Consider the following 14,809-nt stretch of genomic DNA (forward strand, 5'->3'; position numbering starts at 1 on the left):
ATAATACACCTAGCCTGAGGTGAAGAAGAGTTTCTGGCCAACTGACCTAAAAAAAAAAGACTCATCAAATTATTTTTGGTAGATCCGTAAATACTGAAATTTTAATTTAAATCAGTAATTCCGAGAAAAAAATGAAATAAACTAAACTAAAATCAGTACATATATTGGGTTAACTCGAGATGGTAGGCTAAACCTTGACTACATGCATTTCAAAATTAACTGATATCCATTACACAGAAATCAACGGCAATATTTTGCTCCCGAGTACAACACTATAAAAAGCATCCAGTAGATATATAGCAAAATTAAATACCCAGCGACTGTAACAATAAGAAAATACAAGTGTTGGAGTCTCACCACACACACTTTGATTACTCCAGTGAGGAATTAAAGATAATTAACCTAAATCAAATAGAATAATAGATTAATGTAGTGGCATATGTCAAACACGTGACCCTTGAAAAAGGCAATCACGTTCATTGTAAACTATACAATATGAATAGGAAATAATTATAAAAAAAAGAATAGGAAATAATTAAGTTAGCTTTTCTATGATTAATAATTTCCTTTTATTTATCATCGTCAGACTTTAGCTATATATATGTATGCCATATGAGAACACATCACAGGGATCAATTAATATGGCTCCAACGATAAAAACCATTGGGGAATACAAGACTCACCAAGATTATTTCGTCGATTTCTTTGGAGACAATTTGTTAGTCACTCAAACCGGACACACCCTCCGTCATCAGGCGATGGATCCGAGACGTCGTCTACCGTCACCGTCGCTCGCGTTCTTCTCACCCTCTCGTCGTTGGAGTCGGCGTCCAGTGGACACCGTCATGGTACTTCTCACCACCGGCGTACGACCGTCCAGCGGATACACTCCAGCTATGCGTGGGAACATCAGTTCTCATCGTCCAGCTCTCTTACTGTCAGCGCGTCCCCAACATCCTTCGACGTTTCCTCACGAATCCCGACACGACTTTTGTCGGTTTCTGGAACAGCCAAGACGTGAGAAAGCTGGAAATAACGAGACACCAGTTGGAGATTGGAGAGCTTCTTGATGTAAGGAAGTACGTTCGCAGATCAACAAGGTAGGAGTCCTGAGGGGTCGTTCGTTTGAGGGGATTGTTGAGGAATGTATTGGGCTTGAAGGAGTGAAGCTAGATCGGAAGATAAGCAGAGTGATTGGAGTTTTGACTACCTCAGCAAAGAGCAGTTAGTTCAGGTGTCAGTAGATGCTTATGTTTCTTTCAAGCTCGGTGTTGATGCTCGTTTATGGCAAGTTTGAAGACATGTATCAAGAGGAATACTATGTCCTGAATCTTTAGTCTTTACTCCTTTTGTTAGATTGTCGAAAAAGAAAATGTTATCACTCGTTAATTTCTTCCATGAGGTAATAAGATTATAAATATATAACTAAATGTCCTTGATATCATCCATCTTGCAGCGTTTTACACAAGATGAGTAAGGTATAAAGTATTAGTAGAACTGTGCATAGGACACTGTCACGCTAACAAACAAAAAAGACACTGTAACGATGGTCGGAGAAAACAAGGTCTGTTACGGTACTCGTGTAGCGTGTCCTAGATAAGCCAAATGCAGGACGCCATACAGATGCATACAGTGATCGTACAAGAGGCGTGAGAGATGCGAAAGTCTTGCCTAAAATGCATCTGAAGTTCTCAACCTCCAAAATTGAACAACTTTTTTTTTTTCTTTTTTTACGGGATAAATTGATAGTGTATTTGTATTTTTGTTGCATATGCTTCACCAGAAATATATATATATATATATATATTTATCCAATAATATTATATAGATTTTTCTTTTTTTCTTGGGTCAGAATTCTCAGAAAATTTTAAATTTGAAAGTTATCGTTATTTTTTTTTGGGAGGGGATAATTTTTAAAATTTAATCAGCAATTGCCGAAATAGTAAATAAAAAATTTAAAAAATATCAGTAATTACTTTGGGGTTGGAGTAGATGACTCGATAGTGTGATAAGCTAAACCTAGCCTACATGCATCCCAACCGTTCAATATAGCTGACATAAATTTCACGAAGATCAACGGGGGCTAGTAACGCTTTTAATTAAGTTAGATTTTCTATGATTAAATACTTCTTTTACCATCATAATAAGCTTGGCTATTTATATGCATGACATATGAGAACAAATCACACAGATCAGTATACAAGCCCTGGAGCGTTATTGTTTTTTTCCTCTCTCCTTCACATTTCAGAGTTAGTAAAACAAATCAAATGGCTCCAACGATCAGAACCCTCGCGAAATAAGTCTGACCATACTACTACTCTGTCGATTTCTTTGGAGAAGATTTGACAGTCACTCTAAACCAAGAGTACTCCCTCAGACATTAGACGATGGATCCGAGATGTCGTCTTCCTCACCGTCGTTTCACGCTCTTGTCACCCGCTTGATCGTTGGAGGTCGCGTCACTGGCACCACATTGGTATTTCTAGCGCCTCCGTGTCACTACCCGTCCTTGGATACTCTCCAGTTATGCGTCGGAACATCGTGTCTCTCATCCATCTCTCTTACTGTAATTAAGCGTGTCCCCGACATACATCCCTGCGTCAAGAAGTTCTCCAATCTCCAACTGATGTCTATTTCGTGCTAGCCCTCTTCGCGTCTTGACTGTTCCTAATACCGACAAAATTGTGTTTGGATCCGTAAGGAACCTGGAATGATGTCGGGGACACGCTTAATTACAGTAAGAGCTGGATGATGAGACACTATGTTCCCGCATAACTGGAGAGTATCCACAGGACGGTAGTGACACGGCGGCGCTGAGAAATACCAATGTGGTGCCCAGTTGACGCCGACTCCAACGATAATGGGTGACAAGAGCGTGAACGACGGGACGGAAGACGACATCTCGGATCCATCGTCTATGTCTGAGGGAGTACTCTTGTTAGAGTGACTTTCAAATCTTCTCCAAAGAAATCGACAGAGTAGTAGTATGGTCAAGACTTGTATTTCGCGAGGGTTCTGATCGTTGGAGCCATTTGATTTGTTTTACTAATCTGAAATGTGAAGGAGAGAGGAAAAAACAATAACGCTCCAGGGCTTGTAATCTGATCTGTGTGATTTGTTCTCATTGTCATGCATATAAATAGCCAAAGCTTTATTATGATGGTAAAAGAAAGTATTTAATCATAGAAAATCTACTTAATTAAAAGCGTTACTAGCCCCCGTTGATCTCGTGAAATTTATGTCAGCTATATTTGAACGGTTGGGATGCATGTAGGCTAGGTTTAGCTTATCACACTATCGAGTCATCTACTCCAACCCCAAAGTAATTACTGATATTTTTTAAATTTTTTTATTTACTATTTCGGCAATTGCTGATTAAATTTTAAAAATTATCCCCTCCCAAAAAAATAACGATAACTTTCAAATTTAAAATTTTCTGAGAATTCTGACCCAAGAAAAAAAGAAAATATCTATATAATATTATTGGATAATATATATATTATATATATATATTCTGGTGAAGCTATGCAACAACAAATACAAATACACTATCAATTTATCCGTAAAAAAAGAAAAAAAAAAGTTGTTCAATTTGGGACGGTTGAGAACTTCAGATGCATTTTAGGCAAGACTTTCGCATCTCTCACGCCTCTTGTACGATCACTGTATGCATCTGTATGGCGTCCTGCATTTGGCTTATCTAGGACACGCTACCGAGTACCGTAACAGACCTTGTTTCTCTCCGACCATCGTTACAGTGTCTTTTTGTTTGTTAGCGTGACAGTGTCCTATTGCACAGTTCTACTAATACTTTATACCTTACTCATCTTGTGTAAAACGCTGCAAGATGGATGATATCAAGGACATTTAGTTATATATTTATAATCTTATTACCTCATGGAAGAAATTAACGAGTGATAACATTTTCTTTTTCGACAATCTAACAAAAGAGTAAAGACTAAAGATTCAGGACATAGTATTCCTCTTGATACATGTCTTCAAACTTGCCATAAACGAGCATCAACACCGAGCTTGAAAGAAACATAAGCATCTACTGACACCTGAACTAACTGCTCTTTGCTGAGGTAGTCAACACTCCAATCACTCTTGCTTATCTTCCGATCTAGCTTCACTCCTTCAGCCCCATACATTCCTCAACAATCCCCTCAAACGAACGACCCCTCAGACTCCTACCTTGTTGATCTGCGACGTACTTCCTTACATCAAGAAGCTCTCCAATCTCCAACTGGTGTCTCGTTATTTCCAGCTTTCTCACGTCTTGCTGTTCCAGAAACCGACAAAAGTCGTGTCGGGATTCGTGAGGAAACGTCGAAGGATGTTGGGGACGCGCTGACCGTAAGAGAGCTGGACGATGAGAACTGATGTTCCCACGCATAGCTGGAGTGTATCCGCTGGACGGTCGTACGCCGGTGGTGAGAAGTACCATGACGGTGTCCACTGGACGCCGACTCCAACGACGAGAGGTGAGAAGAACGCGAGCGACGGTGACGGTAGACGACGTCTCGGATCCATCGCCTGATGACGGAGGGTGTCTCGGTTGAGTGACTAACAAATTGTCTCCAAAGAAATCGACGAAATAATCTTGGTGAGTCTTGTATTCCCCAATGGTTTTTATCGTTGGAGCCATATTAATTGATCCCTGTGATGTGTTCTCATATGGCATACATATATATAGCTAAAGTCTTATGACGATAAAAGGAAATTATTTAATCATAGAAAAGCTAACTTAATTATTTCCTATTCTTTTTTTATAATTATTTCCTATTCATATTGTATAGTTTACAATGAACGTGATTGCCTTTTCAAGGGTCACGTGTTTGACATATGCACTACATTAATCTATTATTCTATTTGATTTAGGTAATTATCTTTAATTCCTCACTGGAGTAATCAAAGTGTGTGTGGTGAGACTCCAACACTTGTATTTTCTTATTGTTACAGTCGCTGGGTATTTAATTTTGCTATATATCTACTGGATGCTTTTATAGTGTTGTACTCGGGAGCAAATATTGCCGTTGATTTCTGTGTAATGGATATCAGTTAATTTTGAAATGCATGTAGTCAAGGTTTAGCCTACCATCTCGAGTTAACCCCAATATATGTACTGATTTTAGTTTAGTTTATTTCATTTTTTTCTCGGAATTACTGATTTAAATTAAAATTTCAGTATTTACGGATCTACCCAAAAATAATTTGATGAGTTCTTTTTTTTTTTAGGTCAGTTTGGCCAGAAACTCTTCTTCACCTCAGGCTAGGTGTATTATCAATCCCATGTTCCAATCATCCATCTACTTAATTTGGAAAGAAAGGAATAGGAAATATTGCTTCATTCTTTCTTTTTTTAATGTGTTAAATTTTATTCACCAAAAACCTCTTTATATCAAGTGCATCCTATGTTAAAGATGGAACTCCGCTACTCGTTTACCACTCCTAATCTGTACTCTATTTACACTCTTGTAGCAAACCAAAACTGCAAAATGCCTTCAAATCTCTTCCATCCATGTAGTTTTATTAAAGCTGAGTTTGTTTCGCATACCTTTATCAACAAGCTTCATCAGAGCTTGAGTGGGCAGCGGTGGTTCTCCATGCATGCGCCTATTGCGTTCTCTCCATATCGCATAGACAGCGCTTGGAAGGCGTATCGAGTACATAACAACTTGTATCTCTCCAGATTCCGATCAACAAGCAATATCTTAATACCAGTCCATTCTGCAGTGTATGAGTTCTGCAATATACCTTTGACTAGATGCTCCCAAACTTGAGCTGAGAAGGAACACTCGAAGAAAGATGGTTCTGGGATTCTGGAGTGTTTTGCATAAGACACAACTTGTGTCAATGCCTTGACTCCATTGAGAAACCCGATCCATGGTAGATAGTCTTCCCCTAGTTGCAAGCCAAGCCATGAAAGCAAACTTTGGGTAGCCTGCGAGAACCATATACCTTTCGGCCAAAGAAGCAACAAAGTCTCTTGTATCAAAAATTTTGGTTTGTAGCCAGATGATCGTCTCCACATGTCGAAATCATCCTCTGCAGTGTTCAGTTGATCTCTAAAAGAGTCCAGGGCCCTTTCAATATCTTTCAGCATGCGCGAACGATGCCTCATTCTTCTTCGAGGAGTCGAAGGACATCCTCCACAGTGGCATCTCTTCTAATACCCAAGTCTATTAGACCTCTCTCTATCCCAGTACATCCATTAATACTCCTAGGTCAGACCATCGATCGTACCAAAATGAAGTATGTCTCCCATTGCCTACGGTCTTCATGTAGAAAGACTTAGCTACATCACGTAGCTTAAGCATTTTCTTCCACATCCAAGACCCTGCTTGAGTATTTCCATTTACTTCCCAAAAACTTCTCTTTCTAAGCAAGTTGTGCTTTATCCAGTCCCCCACAAAGACTTCCCTCAGAGCATTCTCCATATAAGCTTTAGATTGTAGACCAGATTACTTCTTTAAGCGGTCTTATACCCAAACCTTCCTCGCTCTTAGTCAAGCAGATCTCTTTCCAAGCTTGTTTTTACGCCTGTGGACTTGAGCTCCGGACCAGTCCATAAGAATGGAGAACAGAGCCGTTCTATTTCTTCCAGACATTTGTTTGGGAGTCTGAATGCAGAGGCCCAGAAGTTTACTATACTCATAAGCACATACTAGATCAGTTGCAACCTTCCGGCATAGGAGAGGAAGCGGCTAGTCCAAGTGTTTATTCTACCTCGAATTTTCTCAATAGAGGGAGATAGTCTTGTTGCCGCATAACCTGTGTCATCAGTGGAAGACCCATGTAACTCATAGGTATTTACTTCATTCTCGACTACTGCTATCTCTATTTGCTCTGCAGTTGATAGACAAATAAGGGACTGGCTCCTCTCGATCCAGCCATCCATTCTTCAGTTCTTCTTCGCATGCACCCACCCTCCTTGACTCTCCTCGACTCTTCTTTATTTTTCCCTCTGTTTCTTGTTGTGGGTGGTTTGTGTTTTTATGTTTTCGCTCACTAAGCTGCACAGCATGTACTTTTGAAAGTGGTACGAAATTAAACATATTACCAAAAAAAAAGAAATATGAGAACACCTTTATAATAATAATAGAGGAGTATATATTTCTGGTCAGGGATATATCTCCCTCAACAAAGATACAAGATGCATTATCCATCTTATATTTAAAACAGAGTCACAACTTTAATTCATGTGTGATTTTTTTAAAATGGACCTATTTCTAGAAAGTTATGTTACATTTAATCTTTAATCTTATTATTTAAATTTTAGGGCTACCAGAAACTTTTATGGCTATCAATAATTGGATTTAAACAATAGATGATCAATTAGATTTATAGAAAGTATAAATTAAAAAGATATAATTTAACGTTGTTATGTTATACCTCCATATGTTAAAGTTAAAATCTAATTGGTTGAACATGTTCCAATAAAGTTAAAGTTAACTTTAAAATATCAAATTTCATGTAAATTGAAACAAAATAATCATTCTAAAACATCATCTATATTGAAACGGAGGGAGTATAATATATACCAATTTAGAATTGAAAACTAAATATTTATATAAAATAAATAAAAACAAAAATTCGCGTGGTTGCGCGGATTATGATCTAATTTATCCTTTAAAAAAAGTGGATGAAGATTTTAGAATAATAGTCCTGTGACGCGTAAGTCTTGTGTAATCCAATAATAACTAACCATGTGTATGGTTAGATGTTTCCAAACAATCGGATTAGTCAATCTGCCAACTAACTAAATATTATAACTTTTAATTTACCACCTTTTTTTTGCTTTCTTTCTTTTGACCAAACCTTTTGTTTTATAAACTTAAATTTAATCTTAATTCAATCGAGGAGGAGAGATAGTAGGAACAAAGGAAACCGCCGTCGCCGGATCTGGCAGTGTCCCATAGACGAAGAATAACTTTCCGATTTTAGTAAAGGAGTTTCTGTATTTAGGATCCCCCCCCCCCCCCCCCCCCCCCCTCGTTTGCTCTGTCTCTTCTGCTGTGGTGGGATTTGGCGTGTTTCTCTTGATTGGGGGATTTCAAAATCATGAGGAAGAAGCTCGATACTCGCTTCCCAGCTGTAAGTTTTTTCTCGTCTACGATTGATGACCTTTTTGGATCGTGTTTCTTCTAAGACCAAGTTGTTTAGATTAAGTAATGTCATTTCTGATGAAATTGGTTGACCTAGCAATCAATTTCCCCCATTTTAATTGGATAAGATAAAGATAGTGTTTATAAAGAGGACTATTGTCATTAGTTGAGCATGGAATGAATATACATACACGAATTGTTTTTTTTTTTTTTTAAAAGTTAGTATAGTGTTGACGATAGGATTATTCAAAGAACTGAACTTTCCGTTTGTGTGTTAATGTATTACGTTTGTATACAATGATTTTTCATTTTCAGGCTCGTATTAAAAAGATTATGCAAGCTGATGAGGATGTTGGCAAGATTGCTTTGGCAGTGCCTGTCCTAGTCTGTGAGTCATTTTGTTTTACTTCAGTTTTAAGGCAGTTGTTTGGTTGGGAGACCTTTTTTGCTTAATTTCATGTTCTGTTACTGCAGCAAAATCTTTGGAATTGTTCTTGCAAGACCTTTGCGATCGCACGTATGAGATTACCCTCGAGAGAGGAGCCCAAGACCGTCAGCTCTTTGCACCTGTAAGCAACTGATTGCTTAAACTTTGTTTTTTGATCCTTCTGCATGCTAACAAATGTCGCTACTGCCTAAAGAGCATGAATGCATTTTAGATGTTGTAACTATTAATATTCTGGTTGAGGTGATGTTGTTAAGCGGAAGAGCTTCCAATTATTGGTCCTATTTGACTGCGTCCAACACCTAGAGGATGTTGTTGATGTTACAGAACTTTATACCACATATTTGTGTGTTTAAAGTACATTTTGCTCTTTTTCTTCATACGGTGTTTGGTGATGCAACTACTGCATCCACGTTTATTGAACTTGTTTTGTTGTTTACAGAAAACACTGTGGAAAGATATAACGTGTTTGATTTTCTGAGGGAAGTTGTGAGCAAGGTTCCTGACTACGGCCAAGCGCAAGGGCAGGCCCATGGGACTGGTGACGTTACCATGGATGATCGCACCATCTCCAAGAGAAGGTTGGACCTCCTGGCTCCGTATACTCTGGTTATTTAATTGATATAAGCCAGTAGCAAGCTGAATCGAAATGGTTTATTTAAATCAGGAAGCCGATCAGTGACGAAGTGAATGACAGCGACGAGGAAAATAAGAAAAGCAAAACAGTGAGCTCATGTTCTTCTTAGTTACTTCATTTAATGTCTATTGGTGTGGAGCACTAACATCCATTCAACACTGTTGTTGGCATTGGGCTTATTATTGCAGCAAGAGGTGGGGAATGCTAAGCCCAGTGGCAGGGGTAGTAGAGGGAGAGGACGAGGAAGAGGTCGCGGTTGACGAGCTGCTAAAGCAGCCGAAAGAGAAAATCTGAACCGCGAGGTGGAGCTTGAGACCGCCATGGCGGAACAGCCACCTCCTCAAGACAGTAACCAGATGCATGTGTCAGCGTCATCACCACAAGAGAACGAGAAGAAGGATGTCGATGGCGACATTGCAGCATCAAAAGAAGACACCAAGCAGCAACTTCAAAATCCAAAAGAAGGCATTGACATTGACCTCAACGCTGAATCCCTCGACCTAAACGAAACCAAACCGGCACCAGTCCCAGCTGCAGACAAAGCTACGACCTCAGAAGAATATCCAGGCTGGCCTATGGAGTTGGGCAAGATCGATCCAACACAGTTAGCAAGTTTGGGTAAGAGGATAGACGAGGACGAGGACGAGGAAGATTATGACGAAGAGGGCTAAGCAGCACAAAGTAGGACAAATATAGAGTAGCAGCATTTAGCGGTTTGTCTAGAAAAAATGCTCTTTCTGTTATCCAAGTCTTCTTCCTGTTTCCGTTTATTGTATGAATCGAAGACTGCAACTTAATTTATTTCTTCTGGTATGTTATTTAAGGGTTTTATAGTAGCATCAGAAGTTAAAATATCTTACAGAGTAAGCAAACAAACAGTCATTATTACATAAACAGAGGAGATGACTAGTCATGGTGCTGCTCCATGTGGTTGAGATGAAGAACACCTTCATGGTTCTTGTGAACCTCCACCTTGAACTTTTCCTCCTTCTCCCCTCTCTTCAACTTCAGAACCATGTTGTACTTTGCAGCCTCCCCACTGACCTGAAACCATAGTTAAAATCAAGTGCAGATAGTATTAAATAAGCTTCAGTTCAAGGTTTGAAATACGAGTAAAGAAAGATACCTCAGCGTTGGCATGAACAACCTCTTGGAGTTCATAAGGAAACAAAGAGTTAGACCTCTGCTGTATAGTCTTGACAGCATGATCAGCAACGTGCTGCACTTCTGGATCATCTCCTGGAACTTCCCTCCATCCAGATGCATTTCTCCTGAATTTTCATGATCAAACTCATTCTTAAACACAATCTCTCTCTCTCACATACATAAAAGGTATCTCCTTTTACTCAAAAAGTCATACCTTTCTTGCAGCCAAGATCTGAGGGAGTGATGGTAGTAGAAGGGGCACCATCATCACTAGCAGGCTTGAACTCCTGCAACTCCTTGAAGTTCAACCAAGGCTTCACCCACACTTTAGCCTCGTAAAGCTTCTTCTTCCCAGCCTCGATGATCTCCAGAGTCAGGTGGTGCATCGTTCCCGCCACAACTTGCTCTTTCGCCTTCACCACTCTCGCAAACTCGAGCAGTGCATTCTACAAAATTGTAAACGTAAACTCATTAATCAGATCACTATCCTCCAGAAAAATCAATTCCTAAAAATCTCTAATCAATCGGCACTAGGTCAAAGCAGAAACACGATCTGAGACCGATCAAAGAGAGAGAGAGAGGGGAGGGAAACAACCTCTTTCTTGTTATGCTCATCGACAGCGAAACGAGCGAGGCTCTCGACCTCGACACTGTTCTCGTTAGCAGGTACATCGCGAACGCCTCCGAGCATGGCCATGTCGTCTTTGGAGAAAGTAGCGATCAGAGAGGAAATGAAGATGGAGGAGAGAGAGAGAACAACGACGAAGAAGAAACTGCTTTTCATCTTTATTTGGTTCGGTGATCTATGCGTTTCTTTTTAGATATTTTCGGTTTTTTTCAGTCGTCGAAATGTCAAAATTACGGTTTGCAATTCGGTTTTTGGTTTAGTTGGTACAGTTTTAATTTTAGTTCAGATCTAAAATTTCTGTGAAAATATTTGTAAAATTTCTATAATTAACGTTCAAATATGCTTCGATTTTGAATCTGGTCTTGTAATGCATAAGAAAGAGGTGGCTATTAGAGTTTTGGACTGGTTTAATTCGGTCTAACCGGTAACTGTATCAAACCTTAATATATACTACGCTAAGGTTTCAGTTTCACTCGAAAACGATGTTTGGAGATAGCGACACGTTATGCGAAACCTGTCGGCACTTGAAACCGACCATAAAAATCTTTCCTGATTTGTCTATTGAGGCCCATTTTAAAGCCCAATCCAACTTTCATATAGAATAGCAAATAGGGCTGGGCAAAAAATCCGGATCTGAATAATCGAACCGAAGCCCATCCAAAAGAGTAGTACCAAACTCGAACCAAAATTGATTAAATATCCGAACGGATTCAAAATTTTGGTATTTAAAGAACCGAAATATCTCGGGTACCCGAATGTAACCGAAATAGATTTATATACCTAAATATAATACTTATTTTTAGATTTAATATATATTAAAAACATCCAATATATAAGATACTTTTAAGTGATCTAAAATACTTGAAAATATACATAAATAGTCAAAAGTAAATGTCTAAATAGCTAAAATATATTCAAAACACCAAAATACTTGAAATATCTATTGATTTTCTATCCAAATATTCAAATTAACCAATTTATATGTTAATTTTAGGTATTTTGACATATATTATACAAATTTATATGTAATATATTATTTTTTTTTATAGATTTTGAGAAATTTTAAGCATATAATGAATATAAAAATTTTAAAAATAATTTAAATGGGTTATCCGAACCCGAACCGAACCCGCAAAGATCCGAACCGAACCCGAACCCGAACCAAAATTTAGAATACCCGAATAGGACTGAAATCTTTAAACCCGAAAACCTGAAAACCCGAAATCCGAATATATCCGAACCGAACCCAAACGTCCCTGATAGCAAACATCGCAAATATTACTCCTCCGTTTTATTTAGTTGGGTATTCCCTTATTGTTTTCACATACAAAGCTGCTGCTATTGCATAGCAGCGTCGAGGAAGGAGTTAACAGAAGCAAAGGACCTTTGATTGTAACATCAAGGTTACCTGCTGCTATTACATAGCAGCGTCGAGGAAAGATTTAAAAGAAGCAAAGGGCCTTTGGTTGAAACAGTCAAGGTTATCTCCAGTATTCACACCGAAGATGCCACAGTACCTCTGATAAAACCCAATCCTATCAATGACCCTTGGGTCTGGGCCATGTCCACACTCTAATCCACCGTTAATGATATCCGTTGTCACACCGTAACCCGGTACTCTCCCGGCCGCAATGTCTGCGGGTGAAGGCTGCCACTGGCAGTTGATCACGGCATGGCACGAAGGTTTTGGAGACTGAGGAGTCATCCAGAACCAAATCGCGGTTTTGAAAGAGATCACTGGATCGTTGGAGACAGGTCAGGGTTGTTGAGTAAGTCTTCTCCAATGGCTGCTCCACACTGTCCGTAGTTTAGTTCCACGACAGCTGCATCGGCCCTCTTCCGTAGTAACGTTTGCCAGGTGCGCATGGCCACGTTCCGCTCGGTGAACAGTAGTCTGAAGAAGGACTCACCTCTTCCTTGAAACAGTATCCCCATGCATATGGTCCGTCTGGTGCTGTTGGCCACCCACCTTCAACGTGCAACCATCCATTTCATTAATATATTAGTCACAACTTAGTCTAACACGTTATTTATAGAACTCTTTATTTGTTAAAACAGATAACGATGATTGACGTGCTAAGAATAGTTTGGGATATTAACGCGTTGAAAATTTAAAATGTTTTTTTTTTAATTTACGTTAAGTTATAGTATTTATTGGCAAATGGTTATAATGACTGTTACTAGCTTATAATATATAATAAAAATAATTGTGTTTGCTTTTTGTGTTTGGGAAAATATTGTTTTTGAAAATATAAAATAAAATAAAAAATATAAAATAAAATCTGTTTATATTTTTGTACTAAATATTTAAATTTGTTTTCTTTTGAAGATTATGAAAATTTCAGACATTCAATCCGTTTGTAAGACTTAAGGAATAATACACCATACCAACATAAAACTTTGTTTTTGGAAAAGATAGAAACATAATCAGTGCTTACCGGTGGTTTCGTGGGAAGTCTGACCAAAGAAGGCAGAGAGCTCTTTCTTCCTTGCGGCAGTGTCTCCATTGTTGCAGAAGCTGGGGAAATATTTAGCGGCGGTGATAAAGGCATCATAAGTGTAGAAACCTCTAGCGGGACAAGCGGCATCGTTCCTATGTTTAAGCATGTCATCGAACTGAGATGTTGTTATGATATCAGTAAGACCGCCGGTGGGATCAGGGGAGGAGGACCAGGAGGAGGTGGAGGGGGAGGAGGAGGACCACTGGGAGTGCACTGGCTCTGGCAGCCAGGCAGCGCACAGTAAGCTTCGGTGGAACCGCACCATCCGTACTCGCTGCAGCATAGATTGTTGGGGCAGAGGGCACCTCCCGCTTGTCGACCACATTGCTCGGCTGAAGAAAATGATAAAAGAAACAAGAAGTTGAGTAAGAGAAGTAGTAAAGTCTTCATTTTGCTCTGATTTTGATGGTTTCTTACTGAGGCAAGTAGGGGGTATTTATACTACTACTATGCATAGTTATACAATCAATGAATGTTAAATTTAATCCATAGTTATAAGACATGTGACCGTGTAGTATCGTGGGTTCACGATCAACTTTTCACACATAAAAAGAAGAAATTGTGATCTCGAGATGAATTATTATAAGGTAGCGCATTAGACGAAAGACTCCCATTTAATTTTATAATAACTCAAGACCAATTATACACATGATTAATTAGTTATTATAAGGTTCTCTTCCTATTCTAATGATTTTTTTCCAATGAGTCATGTTAAAATTATTGTATTGATAAGTAGGGTCAGCCCGTCCTACGGGCAAGATATACTTTACTTGCGATTTAGATTATTATTTTTTTGTATGATTTTGTGGTTTCTGTTTTAGGTTTGCATTTGCAAGAGATGTATATGATACACTACCAAAAGATCATATATATTACATCACATAAATAATATCAGAAAACAATGTTATTAATTTGAGATAATTATTAACAAATGATACAAAATATTTGTTTTAACATCAATTATTGTAATTGATGTTTTATTAACTTATCTTTGTCTATATTAATCTTTGTTAAGCAAGTGAAGATCAATTAAAAGATAAGATATATTGTATTTTCATATATGTGTAAAAATATGCAGTTTTTTTACTATTGTTTCTGTTGTTCTTATTAGAAATCAAAGGTTGATAAATTAATAAAAAGCTTTCATTTTTCATTAATGCAATTATTTTAAATTTTTAGTGTTTGTTATATTTTTATTATAAAATTAAGTAAAATAAAATGCATGTCACTACAGTTGAAATTTAATACATAAATTATGAATTATTTTTCATTCTTATATATTTGTTTGTGAATGTGTTGGTACTTTCTTATACATTTTTAAACCTATTGATTGATAATGTGAAA

General features: G+C 38.2%; 2 protein-coding genes and 5 pseudogenes across 2 annotated transcripts; 2 read left to right on the top strand and 5 right to left on the bottom strand.

Moving 5' to 3' along the window:
• The first annotated feature begins 641 nt into the window (after window positions 1-641).
• Window positions 642-1,338, top strand: LOC111210747 (annotated as a pseudogene).
• A 1,210-nt stretch (window positions 1,339-2,548) lies between these two features.
• LOC125601123 lies at window positions 2,549-3,032 on the bottom strand (annotated as a pseudogene).
• A 907-nt stretch (window positions 3,033-3,939) lies between these two features.
• LOC125601122 lies at window positions 3,940-4,648 on the bottom strand (annotated as a pseudogene).
• A 927-nt stretch (window positions 4,649-5,575) lies between these two features.
• LOC125601124 lies at window positions 5,576-6,106 on the bottom strand. The gene has a single exon (XM_048773494.1). It carries the CDS (start codon window positions 6,104-6,106, stop codon window positions 5,576-5,578), a length of 531 nt encoding a protein of 176 aa, XP_048629451.1.
• Window positions 6,107-7,830: 1,724 nt separating this feature from the next.
• On the top strand, window positions 7,831-10,008 carry LOC125601127 (annotated as a pseudogene).
• A 13-nt stretch (window positions 10,009-10,021) lies between these two features.
• LOC125601126 (cysteine proteinase inhibitor 6-like) lies at window positions 10,022-11,162 on the bottom strand. Its single transcript, XM_048773495.1, has 4 exons — window positions 10,932-11,162; window positions 10,551-10,782; window positions 10,317-10,461; window positions 10,022-10,234 (listed from the first exon to the last, which is right to left on the bottom strand). Exons 1-4 carry the CDS (start codon window positions 11,118-11,120, stop codon window positions 10,198-10,200), a joined length of 603 nt encoding a protein of 200 aa, XP_048629452.1. The 5' UTR covers window positions 11,121-11,162; the 3' UTR covers window positions 10,022-10,197.
• A 1,192-nt stretch (window positions 11,163-12,354) lies between these two features.
• Window positions 12,355-13,856, bottom strand: LOC125601128 (annotated as a pseudogene).
• Window positions 13,857-14,809: the final 953 nt, after the last annotated feature.

This window comes from Brassica napus, unplaced genomic scaffold (assembly GCF_020379485.1).
Source record: "Brassica napus cultivar Da-Ae unplaced genomic scaffold, Da-Ae ScsIHWf_2451;HRSCAF=3164, whole genome shotgun sequence".
NCBI classification, from domain to species: Eukaryota; Viridiplantae; Streptophyta; class Magnoliopsida; order Brassicales; family Brassicaceae; genus Brassica; species Brassica napus.

Bases quoted from the DNA above. Each gene is read 5' to 3' on its own strand.
- LOC125601124 (XM_048773494.1), bottom strand. From the start codon at position 6,106: ATGCTGAAAGATATTGAAAGGGCCCTGGACTCTTTTAGAGATCAACTG.
- LOC125601126 (XM_048773495.1), bottom strand. From the start codon at position 11,120: ATGAAAAGCAGTTTCTTCTTCGTCGTTGTTCTCTCTCTCTCCTCCATC. The intron at 10,783-10,931 runs GTTGTTTCCCTC...ACAATTTTGTAG, and splicing joins ATGAGCATAACAAGAAAGAG to AATGCACTGCTCGAGTTTGC. The intron at 10,462-10,550 runs GTATGACTTTTT...ATGAAAATTCAG, and splicing joins AGATCTTGGCTGCAAGAAAG to GAGAAATGCATCTGGATGGA.